This window comes from Myxocyprinus asiaticus, chromosome 38 (genome assembly GCF_019703515.2).
Source record: "Myxocyprinus asiaticus isolate MX2 ecotype Aquarium Trade chromosome 38, UBuf_Myxa_2, whole genome shotgun sequence".
NCBI lineage: Eukaryota > Metazoa > Chordata > Actinopteri > Cypriniformes > Catostomidae > Myxocyprinus > Myxocyprinus asiaticus.
The window spans coordinates 20,602,970-20,622,294 of NC_059381.1; the positions used below are offsets into that span (position 1 = coordinate 20,602,970).

Here is a 19,325-nt window from a genome sequence, read left to right on the forward strand (position 1 = left end):
TTAAAACTGAAATATTTGATCCCAGTGCCATTAAAGCATAAAATCATGAATTCTATGATATTATGCTTTCATTCCGGTGTTGTGTCGAAATATGTTTCCCCGTCAGATTCTGTTTGCCCCTAACCCCGCCCCCGTCCTAACTGTGAAGGAAGCGCGCGTTCTCAAAAGCTCGCCCCCGAGATGCTGTGCTCGTACCACTGAGGTCTACGGAGAGCGCTAAGGCTCAAAACTAGAGTTTTGAACGCGTTTTATCTGTAGAATGTTGTATTCTAGAAGTGAAAGGCAAATCTCATGACTGTCTAGTTATATTTTGGAAATGGGGTAACAGAACCCATGTTTGTTGTATTTTTTATGTCTTTATGAACACAACCACCTACTGTTATTTCTATCAATAAATAATATTATATTTGTGAGAGTTTTCATTTTTAATATTTTTGGAATAAATGTGTGCTCACTCACATAACTGATTTTATAGGCTAAATATGCGACCGTTCTCACAAGGCACAATACCTGGACATATTGATCATATTTCTCTTTTTCCCCTCTTTTTTTTTAGTTTTTTTTTTTAGAAATGCAATTGCGTAATTCGGCCACAAGATCGCTCCGTTTTCCACTTTAGTTCAGCTGTTTGGCGTAAACTAAATCTGATGGTTTTCTGTCCCAACAAGTACACAATTTACTGAGAAAAGTTAAAAAGAAATTGTAGATAAAAAAAATTATATCACACAAGTTTTTAGGTTTTGTCTTTGTCTTAAAACCACCACCATTATAGTAGGGGGAACACATCCTGACAGCTGAGAACATTACTGTCAGATACTATTCCCCCTGTGTTCAATAAGAAAGAAAGCCCATACAAGCAATACATGGACTACTTTAATACCATTAAAAAAATTAATTGTGCATACTTACCTTTTAGAAAATACAATACAGCTCACTTTAGTTGAAATCAGCACGGTAGCAGCTTGCCTTACTGTCTAAATGTTTATCACAAAAGATATAGATGGTGATAATTTGTTATATATCACTACAAATTTCAGTAAATACAAAACTAAATGGCTAAATGGACAATATTTAACACATTAACAAAAAAATTAAGAAAACAATATACCATTTAAAATGTGGGAATTAAAGAAATTTTACAAATAATATATATATATATATATATATATATATATATGGAAAAATCAAAGTAATTCAAAAAAACATTCAAAAACAATGAAAAACAAACAATATCTATCTCAAAATTACAAGTATGTAAAAAACTTTAAACTTTATCAATTTTTGGTCTGTTTTTGGTCTTTTAGTTCCTTCCTTATGTCTCACTGAGATTCAGCATGCTACACACAGAAATTTCTCCTCTATCTTTGGCCTTCCTACACACATATTTCACCGGTATCACAAGATATTTGTAGTGCAATAACATTTTAACAGTTGCATTATAATGTAAACATCAATGTTAATTCCTTCACCAATATTAGCTTGAGGAATAATAGTGTTTTTTAAGCCAGTGCTTCAGCGCTTTCCACTTCAGCGCTTTCCTATTTACTTTCAGCCAATTAACTAAATGTTAAAAAAAGAAGAAAAAAAAAGCTGGGCTAAGGGTAAAAAGGAGAAATATGATCAATATGTCCAGGTATTGTGCCTTGTGAGAACGGTCGCATATTTAGCCTATAAAATCAGTTATGTGAGTGAGCACACATTTATTCCAAAAATATTAAAAATGAAAACTCTCACAAATATAATATTATTTATTGATAGAAATAACAGTAGGTGGTTGTGTTCATAAAGACATAAAAAATACAACAAACATGGGTTCTGTTACCCCATTTCCAAAATATAACTAGACAGTCATGAGATTTGCCTTTCACTTCTAGAATACAACATTCTACAGATAAAACGCGTTCAAAACTCTAGTTTTGAGCCTAAGCGCTCTCCGTAGACCTCAGTGGTACGAGCACAGCATCTCGGGGGCGAGCTTTTTGAGAATGTGCGCTTCCTTTGCCGTTAGGACGGGGGCGGGGCAAGGGGGAAACAGAATCCGACGGGGAAACAAACTTCGACACAACACCGGAGCCCTGGCTTCAAAAATAAAATTTTTAATATTTTCCACCAGATGGCGCCATTTTTCTCATGTTTAGCCTATGGAGCAAATACATGTTTTTTTCCTATTTTCTGTTTGCTGTATTATAGAGCACTGCAGGTCAACTGAATAAATGATGCAGCTAAAATTGTGTGGGTGTGTTTGTATGGATGTCAGAGTGTGTTTTGTATGCGTGTATTGAGTAATTTGTGTGTATGTGTGTGTGTAAAACAACAGTGGCATTATGTAAACAAACTGGCATTTAAATCCTGGTTAAAATCCTGAAAATGAATGAATATTTGGTAGTTATGATCAGGACTGATGTTGGTTAAAAAAAATAACTAATTGAAAGTGGAAAAATAATATGAATATATTATATTATTATAGCATTGTTTTGACGCAGACATTTTTGTCCTCTAAGGACCTCTTTTTTTTATTGACGCACAAGGGTTAATGTTTATCAAAGATCCCACTGAAATAGCAAGGCACATTATGGGAATGGCAATCCCCGACTAAGGAAATAAAGGGATGGTTCAACCAAAAATGAAAATCTCTCATCATTTAGTCACTTTTATGCCATCCCAGATGTGTATAACTTCTTTTTTTCTTCTGCTGATCACAAACGAAGATTTTCAGAAGTATATCTCAGCTCTGTAGGTCCATACAATACAGCTGAAGTCAGAAGTTTACATACACCTTAGCCAAATACATTTAAACTCAGTTTTTCACAATTCCTGAAATTTAATCGTAGAAGACAGGGAATGTTTTAGGTCAGTTAGGATCACTACTTTATTTTAAGAATGTGAAATGTCAGCATAATAGTAGAGAGAATGATTAATTTCAGCTTTTATTTATTTCATCACATTCCCAGTGGGTCAGAAGTTAACATACACTTTGTTGGTATTTGGTAGCATTGTCTTTAAATTGTTTAACTTGGGTCAAATGTTTTGGGTAGCCTTCCACATGCTTCTCACAATAAGTTGCTGGAATTTTGGCCCATTCCTCCAGACAGAACTGGTGTAGCTGAGTCAGGTTTGAAGGCCTCCTTGCTCGCACATGCTTTTTCAGTTCTGCCCACAAATTTTCTATTGGATTGAGGTCAGGGCTTTGTGATGGCCACTCCAAAACCTTGACTTTGTTGTTCTTATGCCATTTCGCCACAACTTTGGAGGTATGCTTGGGGAACCCTTTTGGGTTTTTGGAAGCCCCATTTGCAACCGAGCTTTAACTTCCTGGCTGATGTCTTGAGATGTTGCTTCAATATATCCACATAATTTTCCTTCCTCATGATGCCATCTATTTTGTGAAGTGCACCAGTCCCTCCTGCAGCAAAGCACCCCACAACGTGATGCTGCCACCCCCATGCTTCACAGTTGGGATGGTGTTCTTCAGTTTGCAAGCCTCACCCTTTTTCCTCCAAACGTAACGATGGTCATTATGGCCAAACAGTTCAATTTTTGTTTCATCAGACCAGCGGAAATTTCTCCAAAAAGTAAGATCTTTGTCCCCATGTGCACTTGCAAACTGTAGTCTGGCTTTTTTATGGCGGTTTTGGAGCAGTGGCTTCTTCCTTGCTGAGCAGCCTTTCAGGTTATGTCGATATAGGACTCATTTTATTGTGGATATAGATACTTGTCTACCTGTTTCAACCAGCATCTTCACAAGGTCATTTGCTGTTGTTCTGGGATTGATGTGCACTTTTCACACCAAACTACATCTCTGGGAGACATAATGTGTCTCCTTCCTGAGCGGTATGATGGCTCCGTGGTCCCATGGTGTTTATACTTGCGTACTATTGTTTGTACAGATGCATGTGGTACCATCAGGTGTTTGGAAATTGCTCCCATGGATGAACCAGACTTGTGGAGGTGCACAATATGTTTTCTGAGGTCTTGGCTGATTTTTTTGATTTTCCCATGATGTCAAGCAAAGAGGCACTGAGTTTGAAGGTATGCCTTAAAATAAATCTAAATCTACTGGTACACCTCCAGTTCAGTACACCTCCTATCAGAAGCTAATTGGCTAATTGTCTAAAAGCTTGACATCATTTTCTCAAATTTTCCAAGCTGCTTAAAGCACAGTTAACGTAGTGTATGTAAACGTCTGACCCACTGGAATTGTGATATAGTCGATTAAAAGTGAAACAATCTGTCTGTAAACAATTGTTGGAAAAATTACTCATGTCATGCACAAAGTAGATGTCCTAAATGACTTGTCAAAACTATAGTTTGCTAATATTAAATCTGTAGAGTGGTTAAAAAATTAGTTTTAATTACTTCTGACTTCAACTGTACAAGTGAATGGTGACCAGACCTTTTGAGCTCCAAAAACCACATAAAGGCAGCATAAAATTAATCCATATTGCTCCAGTAGTTAAATCAATGTCTTCAGAAGCTATATAATAGAAGTGAGTGAGAAACAGATCAATACTACTTTTATGCTGCCTTTATCTGATTTTTGGAGCTTGAAAATTCTGGTCACCATTCACTTGCTTTGTATGAACCTATGGACAAATGATGAGAGAATTTTCATTTTTGGGTGAACTATCCCTTTAACAGAAATAAAAATATAACATTTTAATTAAAGGCCACAGATAAGGATAACAGCAAAAAAAAAAAAAAAAAGATCATAATGTAAACAAGACAGCAAAATCCAAATATATACATCGTTCAAATTGTACAAAATGTCTAAACATTACATAAAAAAAGTTTTAACATTTCTATTATATGTAAAAAATGTAAGGCTTCAGAACACAAATGTACATATATATATATATATATATACACAGTTACACACTGATTGAATAGACATTTATCTGACAAATAAAATAGTCTGTATCTGATGTATGAAGCTTACAGAAGAAAAAAATATTTTACCAGCATGCAAATTACATTAGAATGATATACAAGCAAAAAATTAACAGTCCAGAACAAATGAATATTTTAATATATATATATATATATATATATATATATATATATATATATATATATATATATAATTTATCCCAAAAATACACTTAAAAACATAAACACATAAAAGCATTACACCTACAATTAAATTACAAAAATGTTCCTGAGAAGCACTTAAAAAGCAAGGTGGCATTTGATTGAGAATAGCTTTTTTCCAAAGCAAGTGCAACAAATTAATTGAGGCTCAAACTGAATAGTCTATATAGACAAATGGCATTTTAAAATGTTTAAAAATACAGATAAAGATATGAAGAAATAGTGAGAGCTGATTTTTCTGAGAAAACAGAGACATAACTTTAAAAGCCAATTAAAACAGTTAAATAAACAGTTACATTTTTTAGTTTTAGTTTTTGCGGACATTTGATATACATGATGTTGACAGGAATTACTGTCCACCACTGTCACGATAAGGCCTGAAAGGAATTATTATGGTTAATAAAATAAGATTCTTTGACTTGATTTACCCCAATTACCCTAAATACAAGTTCTCATGCTTCAGCCTATTGTTTATATCGGTGGTTGTCAGCTGGTGGGTTGTGACCAAAAATGATTTGCGATCTGTTCTGATATCACAACCGGCAGGCAAAAAACAAAGCTAAATGAAAATGTTTTAATGCACTAACCATACAATCATGCACAGTTAAGATAGCAAAATAAATAGGCTTATGAACATTCAAAAGGGAGGAGGAATGCTCTTTTGTTGTTGTTGACATCAAAGGCCATATGTCCAATCAAAAGTTACAGTATTTTGGCATAAATTCATTCATTTGGCCCAGTGTTTGTTTCATGTTTTTGGCTGGTAAATGATCACACTTCTGCTTTTGTTGATTTTGCATATTGTTGGGAATATGCTATTTGTTTCAGTTCTTTTGTATGATAAACATTTGTGCTACTGTGTTTGGTCCTTACTTAACATCCAATGTAAAGTCCTGAGGCAAAAGCAGAGCCTATACCCCCGTCATCTGTCTGATCCAACTGCGGTATTCTGTGACTCGTGTGTAGACACCAGGCCTGTTTCTACGGCCACAGCCATCTCCCCAACTTACCACTCCAGCAAGGAACACACGCCCATTGATCTCAGTAGAGGACATGGGACCACCTGAGTCACCCTGAAAGAAGAATGAGGAATCTATGTGTGTTACTGAGAATCTTAAGGGTAACTGAAATGTAACTGAATCTGAACAAGCAGATCTTTCATCTCACTTGACAGGCATCCACGCCTCCGCTCAGTACGCCTGCACAGATCATCCGTGGTGTTATCCCATCATCCATCAGCTTGTTGCACACAGTGCTGTTAATAATGCGAACCTCAGCCTTTTGCAACACTGATGCAACAGAATCTGCAACAGTGAGAATACATTTCCTCAGCTTACTAACAATTTAGGGCCTTATTACCAGCCAGTGACACTGACAAACTTGAGCTTGTTCGTACTTTCTTTCATTATCTGGTTTGCACAAATAGAGCAGCTCATTTATCCTCATGCACATATACAGAGGGCCGCAAACAGTATTTGGACACTTAAGACACACTTTAATCCTGTCTATGCATTATGTAGCAAAATATCAAACAAAGTGGCATTTATTTTAAAGTATACGCCCTACAAAACAAAACTTGAGTGGAACTGACTTTATATATAAACTAAAAAATAACCTTGACACTTGATAAGTATCAATAAAAGTAATCGCAAAAATGGCTTAGAAAAGTGAAATGAATTCTGAGGATAGCTCTAGCATATTTTTTTTGCTGATGCTACTTGGTTTGATATTTAGTTTTTAATGCAATGAAATTCAAACATTTTAACCCTGTAATGCTGTAAAATAAAAACTATATCACATTTGATACATGATGTTCTAAAGCCTCTACATCATCAACGTGATCAAAACTTTGCTGAAAAACTTGTTTTATGCAATGTACTAGATGTCTACTGCCTCCAGGTGGAAGTTTCAGTGCTCTTCAGTGAAGTAGAAGGTGGTTTAAAGGGACAGTTCATTTAAAAATGGAAATTCTCTTATAATTTACTCTTTTTCATGCTATCCCAGATGTGTCTGACTTTCTTTCTTCTGCTGAACACAAACAAAGATTTTTAGAAGAATATCTCAGCTCTGTAGGTCCATACAATGCAACTGAATAATGACCAGAACCCCAAAAGCTCCAAAAAGAAGATAAAGTAAGCATAAAAGTAATCCATAAGACTCCAGTGGTTTAATCAATTTCTTCTGAAGTGATGCAATCGTTTTGGGTCGAGAAACAGATCAATATTTCAATCCTTTTTTTTTTTTTTTTTTTACAATGAATCTCCACTTTCATTTTCAGAATATGAAAGAATGTGAAAGTGAAAGTGGAGATTTATAGTAAAAAATAACTTAAATATTAATCTGTTTCTCACCCACACCTATCATATCACTTCTGAAGACACCACTAGAGTCATATAGATTACTTTTATGCTGCCTTTATGTGATTTTTGGAGTTTGAAAAGTCTGGTCACCATTCACTTGCATTGTGTGGACCTATAGAGCGTAGATATTTTTCTAAAAAAACTTTTTTGTGTTCTGCAGAAGAAAGAAAGTTATACACATCTGGGATGGCATGTGTATAACGAGAGTAAATACTGAGAGAATTTTCTTTTTTGGGTGAACTATTCCTTTAAGATTTGATTCATATTGTATTTGATGTGCTGTAAAATTTCTATAGACCAAAGAGAGGAAGTTGTCATGGCCAAACTCCCAAATATTTGGTATCTATAAAAAGCCCAGGGAGTCCTCTTAAGATACCCCAAGATTTACTATTGTGGCATGTTTGGGCTAAGACAAATTTAAATAACAAATGTCCTGTACAAAAATTATTGCTGGGCCTCAGGAGGATACTGACCTTTAAAGCCTGATTTATTTATTTTTTTTATAGGTTCAAAAAACAACTCCATTTCAAAAATTTAAAACTTCTGTCTATTATTTTGTTTGTCAGGCTTTTTAGAGTTAAAGACTTGTGTCCAAATACTTTTTGGGGCTTTTTTTTGGGAGTTATGTCTTGTCACTTACCCATTTCCTCTCTCAGTTTTCCCCATCCAGTTATCCATACAGCTTTCCCTGCTGGAAAGTCATGTGTCACTTCAGGTAAGCAGATTGCCCAGATGTTCTGATTGAGAGCCACAGGGCTGTCCAGCTCCATTAGAGCGATATCATTGTCATAGGTTGTGGCGTCATATTGAGGGTGAGAGACGATGCGCTTCACACGTTTAAGGATTGACTTACTGGTCACACCCTGGGTATGTAGACCTAGATAGACCTCCCACTGGTCAGGCTGGGAATATCTAGCGAAAGAAAATCACTCAGGATCAGCCTTGGACCCCATTAACAACTGGTACTAACATCCATCTCGGGTGATCCGATCACATTGGACAGCACTTAATACAAAATACAGAATCTTATATGTAAAAGGGGTCTGGAATGCTTGATTGGATCCCTCAAACCACATTCGTACATAGTGGAAAACACATGTGGCCACATTACATTTTGTAGTGTAAACACTAATACATCCTGATACACCACCTACTCACCTGTCAATCAACCATTGCGATAAAACAAGGGTTTACACTTTGTGGGTTATGTGCAGCTTTAATAGAATATAATCATCCAATTGACCTACAACTGGTGCTCCACTACAGCTCTAAACATCACATTTGTACTTAGATTAAAATTCAAATAAATCCTGGAGAAACAGTGTGCAGTTTTTATTTTTTATTTGATTTTTTTCAGCTTTATCTACATGTACACCCTACCCTCAAAATCGGATCATATCTGTTCACAGGAGATGCATTTGAGGCGCATGTTACAACCTGATATACACTCACTGAGCACTTTATTAGGAACACCTGTACACCTACTTATTCATGTGATTATCTAATCAGCCAATCATGTGGCAGAAGTGCATTGCATAAAATCATTCAGATACGGGTCAGGAGCTTCAGCCATCAGAATGGGGAGAAAATCTGATCTCAGTGATTTCGACCGTGGCATAATTTATGGTGTCAGAGGGGCTGGTTTGAACATTTCTGTAACTGCTGATCTCCTGGGATTTTCACACACAACAATCTCTAGTGTTTACTTAGAATGATGCCAAAAACAAAAAACATCCAGTGAGTGGCAGTTCTGCAGACAGAAACGCCTTGTTAATGAGAGAGGTCAACAGAGAATGGCCAGACTGTTTCGAGCTGACAGAAAGGCTACGGTAACGATAACCACTCTGTATAATTGTAGTGAGCAGAATAGCATCTCAGAATGCACAACACAACGAACCTTGAGGAGAATGGACTACAACAGCAGGAGACCATGTCGGCCACTTTATTAGTACCATTGTGTTCCTAATAAAGTGTTCAGTGAGTGTAAATGGCAGTGTGTCATGGCTCGCCACTCATGAACATAATACCTGGAGTAAAAAAGGCCTAGGAGAAGAGGAGAGGCAAGATGAGATGAGAAGAGAACTTACTTGAATTCGTCATTGTCCTGCACACAGTGTGCAGCAGTGACAAGCCAGCGGTTACTAATAACAGATGCCCCACACACATGACCCTGCGTCTTCATGTGGAGGCTGACCTGCCAGGGCCATTCGCCCTCATTTGAGTCCTTTCCACCCACAATACGACTGGCCTTGTAAGGTTTCATTCCGCAATCTACAGTGAATCATCACACAGATACACGTACCATTAATAATCCCTACAAAAAGACCAGCTTAACCAGCATTAATTTCCACGCTGGTCCATGGATGGCTCTGCACATGTAACCTATGTTGGAATTCATGTATAGATGACAATGTAGGAGAACAACAGTGGTTCTGTACTTACTACACTCATTCTCATCCGAACCATCTACACAGTCCATCTCTCCGTCACACATAGGGTTCAGCTTGCTAATGCACTGGTTATTCTTGCACTTGTAAGTGGCATCAGAGCAGCGTACAACTATGGCTGGAAATAAAAGACATACAATTAAGTCCAGTATTGTAACAGCTTATTTTGGCAGCTGAGGTTTAAATTGGTCTGTGATTGAGAACCTCAATTACTAATATCAGTTAAAGGAATACGTTTCTGCTTTGCATCAGCTCATGCCGAAAAGATCCCTTGTACTCAATGAATGAAAGCTCTTACATTTCTCACACTGGGATTCATCAGAGCCATCACCGCAGTCATTGTAGCCATTACACTGCTTCTGTGCTGGGATGCAGCGCCCGTTTCGACAACTGAACTCTAGAGCTTTACACTTTCCTGCCGGAAAAACAAAAACGAACAAACAACCTGAAAGCGTCTACATAACTCTAACGCTTTGGTTCCTGATGGTGAATATTGTTGTCATCCTTACCACAATTTTCCTCATCAGTGTTATCCCCACAATCGTTTACCCCATCACAACGCCAGAAACGGGGCTTGCAGAAGCCGTTCTTGCATTTGATTTGAGACTCAGTACATGCTGTATGCATGCATGGGAAAAGAAAATAATGCAATGCAACCTGTCATACACACCATTTTAATATTTTAAGCGCTTTTCTTTTGTGGAAACAACTATACAGACATTCAAAGACTTGAAGTCTTTGTTAACTTTGTTGAGTATAGGCAATATGGTATGAACTTACTGCAGCCCCTCTCATCGCTCATATCTCCACAGTCATTATAGCCATCACACTGTAGATTAGAGGCTACACACAGATCGCTGTCACACTGGAACTTCCCAGGGCAGGCTGTGGAAAAGTGATTGAGATTTTTTTATTTTTTTGTCAGCAATTACAGAGTGGATGTGCTTTGAGTATTGTGTTGAAATATCAATAGAAAAGACATGTAATCCAACTCACGATTAGTGGGTTCAAAGGCTTCAAAGTTTGCAGAAAAGCCCTCGCCCACCTGAGACATATCTGAATAAAATTTGACCGTTGCTTGGTTTGATTTGATAGTGTTCACAGTGTTGGGTGGCTTCTCTCCACATATCCTAAACCAATTCATAGAAAAGAACCGTTTTAGTCTATTGCACTCTGCTGACAATTTAAATTTATGCCTCTGTCACCAAATGGAATTCCAAAAATTATTTCAAACAGGTTTCCTGAGCACTCCAATCATCTCTCATTGGTCTGACAAGCATAGTCTCACCCCAAACTCATGCCATTGCTGGAGCCAATGTTGATGTATCGGGCTGGGCAGGATACTCAAACAAACAGAGAAATGTTTTGAAAGCACCAAAGAGCCCACTGTTCAAAAACACCTTACAAACAGCTAATAGATGTCTTTTCATATTAAGTTGGGATAGAAGATAGGACTATTTTATCACTGAAAAACTATACTCCACCTTTAAAATGCTTTTAAAATTATTTTTGGTCTATTCAGAAATTCTATGAATATTTCATATAAGAATATTTTGAAAGTTTCCAGTTTTAAATCTGATTAATGAAGTTTTCGAAAATATACTTTATAACAAAAACTTACTGGTTTTCCTTATTTCATCAACTTTGTTCAACAAACATTTTTTGTTCATGGTTAGTAATATCTACTAAATAAGTGACGATTATTTAAAGGGTTAGTTCACCCAAAAATGAAAATGTTCTCAGCATTTACTCACCCTCATGTTATCCTAGGTGTGAATGACTTTCTTCTGCTGAACACAAACCAAGATTTTTAGGAGAATATTTCAGCTCTGTACGTCCTCACAATGAAAGTGAATGGGTACCAAAATTTGGAGCTCCAAAAAGCACATACTGTAAAGAGAGCACAAAAGTAATCCATATGACTCCAATGGTTAAATCCATATGTTCATAAGCATTACGATAAGTGTGGGTGAGAAACAGATCAATGTTCAAATCCTTTTTTACCTATAAATTCTCCCTGTCCAGTAGTTGGCAATATGCACGAAGAATACAAATCGCCAAAAACAAAAGAAGAAGAATGTGAAAGTGGAGATAGTAAATAAGGACTTAATATTGATCTGTTTCTCACCCACACTTATCGTAACGCTTATGAACATATGGATTTAACCACTGGGGTCATATGGATTATTTTTATGCTGCCTTTATGACTTTTGCAGCTTCAAAATTGTGGTCACCATTCAATTGCATTGTATGGACCAACAAAGCTGAGACATTCTTCTTAAAATCTTCATTTGTGTTCAGCAGAAGAAAGAAAGTCATACACATTTGGGATGGCATGAGGGTGAGTAAATGATGAGAGAATTTTTATTTTTGCGTGAACTATCCCTTTAAGATTATTCGAGGCATTCGATTGTGACAATACTGTTGCCCTTTTGTCTAACCTGTAGTTTAACTCCAAGTAGTCTGTGTGACAGGTGATAGTGTTCTGTTCAGGGTTATGTATAGAGAACTTGTTAAACTTCACTTTGATATGCTTTCCTTTGGGAACCTAAAAGAGACAGCACATTGAAGGACAATATTAGAATACATTGCAGTGAGGGACTAATGTAAACAACAGCACAAAGTAAGTGACGTTGAGAGCAAATAATATTTTTACCTCAATGTTCCAGACACACTCAATTTGAGGTGGGTAATGAGAGGGATAGCCAGGTGATGTGAAGGTACCACTTATCCCAGTTAGTTTCCCCCCACACTCTAAAGGACAAAAAGACATTAGTCACACAAATATTGGCCTTTGAATTGTTTAATGAGTTCAAGGGTCTCTCTTTATAGTCTTTATAGTTGTTAAACTCTACCTCCAATATTTGCTGGGATCTGGGAGTAAAATGCCCTGAAACCTGGGAAGTTTTTTTCTTCATTTGTAACCAGTGTAACCAGCATGACATTCCCAGATGAGATGAAAATCAGTTTCTCACTGGGTAAGCGATATCCACATTTCCTGCATGAACACATTGATTAGATCCCAGACAATATCAAATAGACAATGAAAACATTCTTGTATTATGTGACACTGACACTATTTGTCCAACAGTACCATGTCACGGAGAGGGATACACAAGCTGCCATTTAATTGTCACTAGCGTTTTAAGCTTATAAGTTAGGAACACTTTTAAATATAATGCCAAAGAAAATAAATCACCATCATGATGATGATGATGACCATTCATTCGTTACAGTTATTAATAAAATATTTATAATGCATATTATGTTTTTATTGTTGTAGTTTAATGATTAGATAATGTTTCAAAAAGCAAATATGAATGAATTATTAAAAATCAGACATTTAAACCTAAAAATAACAGGTATCTGTCTCAGTCATTAAAAAAACAATACTGGTGGAACACTTACTCTGTTATGACCTGCTTCTCTGATGGGGCTAACGAGTCATACACTTTGATGAAGTCATTACGACAGTCTTTCTCTAGGTCTAGGACATCAAACTCCAGTCTAATCCTGTGCTCTGGGTCGGCCCGAATCTGCCACTCAGTATAAAGGTTGGCAGTGTAGGAGGAATTAGGGAAACCTGGAGATCGGATAATGTCTGTCTGGTTTTCATGGGCGTGATGAGACCTCTTACTGGAACCTGAAATACAGGACAAGCTCATTAAGAATCTGAGAGCTGAACACACATGTACAGTATTTAGCATTTTGAAACTCATCTGTTACTCACGTTTGAGGTTTCTGCCAGCTAGCCGAGCATCCACAGCTGTAATAAAGACCAAAATAAAAAACAAAAATCAATAATTTTCACTGTTTCCATTTATAGTGAATAGGTGAAACTTTACCAGGGCTCCCACACTTTTTGACCAATTATTTTTTTCTTGACTTTTCCAGTCGTTCATGACTACTGGATAAGGATTTTTTTTTTAAAATCAATTTATAGAGATAATATATTTACAGAGAAAAATGACTAGAAATTTCCGTAGCTTTTTACGTTTTTTGCTCACTTCCATGACATTTTTTTAGGCATTAAAATTCAGGTTTTCCATGGCTATAGGAAACCTGTGATACTCATGTTACTTTGAAGTTTCTGTTTAGATTACAAGAGTCGGATACACTGACACAATGCAGGTAACAGGACACTCTTTTCGAATGGATTTACCCCCAGATGTCATTCCGTCAATGATGAGGCTATTGTCAGTCTTGCGACCAAACCCCCTCCGGATTTTCCTTGCATTTTCTGTCCCATCCATGGATGCAATGGCCTCATCCACAGCAGACACTTGGGCCTCTGGCACATTAAACTCAGACAGGTAGTATGCAATGATACCATTAGCATTGCCCTCACTAAAGGGGAGGAAGATGTAATGAAACTTACATTACCACAAATACTGTAAACATACGAAATGCACAATTCAGATGACTAGCATGAAGTGTAGTTTTGTTTAAAAAAAAAAAGATATGGATTACTTAAAGCTGAAGTGTGTACTTTCTGCGCCACTAGCGTCACCAAATGGAATTGCAAAAATAAACATTGCTTTCAAATATCCTTACGAATACACCCTTTGTCTTCCATTGGTCAAACAAATAGACAGTCCGGCCCAAACTCACGCCACCAATGTTACTGTGTCGGGCTGAATGGGCAGCTCAAACAGACAGAGCAATATTGAATGTGCCATAACGCCAGTGTTTACAGTTTTTAGAAGAATGGTTACGTCTAGTTGTCTCTGCAAATTAAGCTGGAATAAGTGGAAGTATTTTAAAATCGAAAAAGCTACACACATCAACTTTAAAGATATAGTTGACAAATAACATGATTTTAGGTTAAAATGTATGTACATGTATAAGGGAAAATGTTAATGTTGTGTATCGATGTTGGTACTGGTCACCATTTCTTTTTTCACAATTTTCACCTTTTAACTGAAAGGTTTAACTTTAAAAGATCTTAAATCACCTGAAACCTTGCACGCTGGATCCCACATGGTACTTTGACAGCACGCGAACTTGACTGTATATAGTTTTGAACTGAAAGACATTGAAGCATGTGTAAAGATGTGTCCAAATAATTCATATTAGCTCAATTTTCCACAAAGTGAACACTTATTTAAATAAGAAATAGAGAATGCTTTAAAACAATATAAAGAAAGCTGATTTTGGAATTAGAATACAAAGCATACATGGTTAGTACATCCACCACCTCACCTGCTTTGAGACCCTTGAGGCCAAATCTTTATATTCAGTGCTGTTCGAGTTTTCATAAGCATCAGAGAATGTCTGACTGGAGATGGTCAAATAACCACTGAACATCTTCCTCACCCTCCCATTTGGTCTGACTGTAACAATGGACATGCTGGAGTTATTGTTGATATCTCACAATAATTCCAATTGACAGTTTACTGGTTATAGCAGCACAGTGTGTATGTTTAAGGGTTACAGAACTCACATTGAAAATGCCACACTAGTAGTCCTGTAACTAATGCAATGATTGCTATGGCTATGAGTAGGCCTATTCCAACGAGCACCCTGCGTGATGGTCTCCTCTTCTCCACCTTCTTTCCATCAAATGTTGGAAGAAAGTGCTCTGACTGTTCCGAGGCATCATCCTAAAGATAAAAGTAAAATACAAAATGTGCCTTTTAAAGTTTGTTACATGTGACTGCTACACAGATAGTGAGTTTCCTATTACTCTGTGTAACTACCCTGAGGAAAGTCTGCACACAGTGTACATGACTAAGATGCAATTTTGAACCACCCATGTGTAAACAGGCTATTCTTCTTATGCAGACCAAAGTCACTGGTATGTTTTCATAATCCTGAACCAACACCTTGCTCGTCAGCATCAACAACCAGAACCCACCCTAATCAAGTATGCAGTGGCAGAAGTGCATGTGGGACTTTTCTTAGTATAAAGCAAAAACAGGTTTTCTGGATGGCAATCTTAAGTTCAGATCTTTCATTTTTCGGATCTGATATATTCAGATACTGATTTTATAACAAACTGTGGCTCTTTTTATGCTAAACAATACTCTCCAAAATATGAGACAGTGAAACTGTATTTTCATTATAATTAATAATTTAAGCAATATAAAACAATGTGCAGTCGAAACAAAACAGATCAGACTGGTGTAAATACATTCAAACTTGTCTTTCCATTAAGCCTACATGACTTGTTATATTGTAATTTCTATCCAAATAAATGTTCAAGATAATGATATAAACATGATAATATATATGTATATATATACATATATATATATATATATATATATATATATATATATATATATATATATATATATATATACTGTGTAATATACAGTATACTAAGATACCAATAGACTTAAATTTATCATGTTTGATTATTTTGATCAAGAGATCGAAGCATTTGTCTGTTGTTCATATATATATGTATATATATATATATATATATATATATATATATATATATATATATATATATATATATATATATAATTTTACGTGTGTACCACTGCACCAAATAAGTAAAATTAAGTAATTTTGGCTAACAAACACACAAACACACACACACACACACACACACACACACACACACACCTGTAGGCTACTACAGGACGTCCTAGACAGTATTTGTTTTTCTCGGAAAAATTGCCAATAACGCCTGAAACAGATAATAGGCTAAATATCGATCTTTAGTTTGAAACATACCCGATGTTTTGGATTGTATTTTCCCCCAGATTGAAGTGGGTCCATCGTCACACTATGGGGTTTTACAGCCTGCTTTCACACTGTGTTCCGTTCAATGCGTCATGAAAGCAGCAGTCCTATTGTCCTCACCTTCAGCTAAACTCGCGAACGTGCATGTCTGCTGCTGGAGAAACTACAACAAATTTCTCTTCCATCATATTTCTAATTGGTCCTCTAGCAGTAATAAGGGATAACCCATGTTGATTCGATTTTTAATGTGGATTTTGTATCTGAAAAACAAACATATTTTATGAAGACCGTAAGGTACTCTTCCCACGCAGTTTCGACCAGTTCGAGCATCCCATGCGCAGTACTTCCTGTGTCCACAGGTGAGGCGTAGAAATGTTGGATATTTTCAAATAACAGAACCCTTTACTGACATAATAGCACGGATAAAACGTGTGCATTTTTTGCTTCCGTTTCATCAGCCAAAAATCACTTTACCAATGCCAGAGTCAGACTGTGACAATTAAATTGGTCTGCTATCAAGCCATCAACACAAGTGTTTCTTTAACTTAATGCACTTTTAGCACTGTGCAATTCTAAGAAAATTCTCGTTTTCACACTCTTACTATCTTATCTAGTTGGTCTACTACGATGTTGAATAACAGTGTATGTACATGTGCATCACAGGAGACTGATGACATTTTTTCTTAAAGGGATAGTTCACCCAAAAAAGAAAATTCTCTCATTATTTACTCACCATCATGCCATCCCAGCTGTGTATGACTTTGTTTCTTGTCTGCTGAACACAATTGAAGATTTTTAGAAGAATGTTTCAGGTCTGTAGTTCCTTTCAATGCAAGTGAACGGTGGCCAGAACTTTGAAGCTCCAAAAATCACATAAAGGCAGCATTTAATTAATCCATATGACTCCAGTGGTTTAATATTAGTCTTCTGAAGCGATGCAATCACTTTGGATAAGAAACAGATCAATATTTCAAACCTTTTTTACTATAAATTTCCACTTTCAGAATTTGAAAGTGAAAGTTAAAGTATAGATTTATGGTAAAAAATGACTTAAATATTCATTTCTGTCCCACACCATAGCTTCTGAAGACATGGATTTAACCACTGGAGTCTAATGCATTACTTAAGTGCTGCCTTTATGTGATTTTTGGAGCTTGAAAGGACTGCTCACCATTCACTTACATTGTATGGACCTACAGAGCTGAGATATTCTTCTAAAAATCTTTGTTTGTGTTCTGCAGAAAAAGAAAGTCATACACATCTTGGAAGACATGAGGGTGAGTAAATGATGAGAGAATTTTCATTTTTGGGGGGTAAACTATTCATTAAAAGTAATTAATTCCCACCACAGTCTCATTTCCACCCCCTGAAATTCTGCATTGTGTTTAATATAATTCCGTAGTGGTAATGGCAGTGTTGGAAATTATTTTTTAACGATAACATAAAATGACCAACTCCTTTTGACTTGCTAAGACTAAATATCACTAACATTTTATGGATTCTAAATACACACAATTTAATAATATTTCCACTGTTATTTGCATAATTTGGCAGAACTACAGTTTAATTGTTACACCCAATAAAAATATTCTGCTCAGAAGTTACATTTTTCTTCTAACACCATTTGTCTAATTTTTCAGCATGTGCTTTGGTCGACTCTGTTAACAAGTATTTTAACTTTTGAAAAAACAAATGACAGAAATCCTTTTCACACAGTAAATAGTCAATTAAATGGTTTAGGCCTATGTTTACTTTACACTTTGTAATTTGTATTTTTATAATGGATTTTTATAGTTTAATATTGAAAGACTGGTTAAATCAAGGCTACACGGCTTAAACATAAAATGGATTTTAAAAGTACCAATAATATATAATGAAGTCATGGCAAAAAGTTTCTAGGTCAGTTTTAATGTGACCTTCATATAACAAAAAGAAAAAAACTTTAAATTAAATCCATCTTTGGGAGATGAAATTTAAGTTGAAGAAGCAACTATATAGCACACTGTGTAGATAAAACTTTTGGATTGTCTTATTGATAAGTTAAATAGCGCTAAGTATGAAAAGTTCACCACACCACACCTGTTGTTTCATGATGATGGAGAAGACTGACAGACTAAGTAAACATTTCTTTGCTAAAGAGACACAAGAGAGCAGCAAAAATGTCCCTTGAGATCTACTTAAAATTGTTATAATTAAAAGACATTAATTATTCAAATCTTTCTGCCATATTAGTCATGAGGCAGCCACCTATCACCTCTTTAGAGACAGTTGTTCATGAGGGTCTAGTACTGTCAAGAGAAGGGACAGGTAATTACCTTGAGTAATGAGTAAGTGTGATGTAAGTTGATGGATCTGTATCCCTGAGATTGTGAATACTTGAATGATCTGCAAAACAGTAACTCATTACTTTAATACTGACTTATTTATTTTGAATTTGCAATTATTTGTACGTTTTCCACCTATATTTTGTAGTCTGCATTCTTGTTAGCAATGGCTGTTCAGGGCCCATATTTTACATCGGATATCAAGGGGGCAAAATAGTTTATTGTACAAATAAAAGTAACAAAAATGTTTAGAAAATCAAATGCAAAATATATTAATTAATATTACTATATAAACATGGCCACATTAATAAAAGTAACAAAGAATGACCTTAAAATCAAACACAAAATGTATTAATTCATTTTAATAGTCCTATTACAAAAATATTTTCTCCAACAGCGGTTTTGTTTTT

General features: G+C 35.9%; 1 protein-coding gene across 1 annotated transcript; it reads right to left on the reverse strand.

Annotated features, from left to right (window-relative positions):
• Positions 1 to 1,739: 1,739 nt before the first annotated feature.
• On the reverse strand, positions 1,740 to 16,910 carry st14b (ST14 transmembrane serine protease matriptase b). Its single transcript, XM_051676873.1, has 19 exons — positions 16,583 to 16,910; positions 15,339 to 15,498; positions 15,098 to 15,228; positions 14,850 to 14,920; positions 14,058 to 14,242; positions 13,626 to 13,661; positions 13,304 to 13,538; positions 12,751 to 12,893; positions 12,552 to 12,649; positions 12,337 to 12,443; positions 10,892 to 11,025; positions 10,676 to 10,780; positions 10,405 to 10,512; positions 10,194 to 10,310; positions 9,891 to 10,013; positions 9,536 to 9,719; positions 8,089 to 8,360; positions 6,256 to 6,392; positions 1,740 to 6,161 (listed from the first exon to the last, which is right to left on the reverse strand). Exons 1-19 carry the CDS (start codon positions 16,625 to 16,627, stop codon positions 6,000 to 6,002), a joined length of 2,553 nt encoding a protein of 850 aa, XP_051532833.1. The 5' UTR covers positions 16,628 to 16,910; the 3' UTR covers positions 1,740 to 5,999.
• Between the last annotated feature and the right edge of the window lie 2,415 nt (positions 16,911 to 19,325).

Coding starts and splice junctions, on each gene's coding strand:
- st14b (XM_051676873.1), bottom strand. CDS start 16,627: ATGGACCCACTTCAATCTGGGGGAAAATACAATCCAAAACATCGG. Junction 15,499..16,582: donor AATACAATCCAAAACATCGG/GTATGTTTCAAA, acceptor TTTTATCTTTAG/GATGATGCCTCGGAACAGTC. Junction 13,662..14,057: donor TGACGGAATGACATCTGGGG/GTAAATCCATTC, acceptor TCTTTATTACAG/CTGTGGATGCTCGGCTAGCT.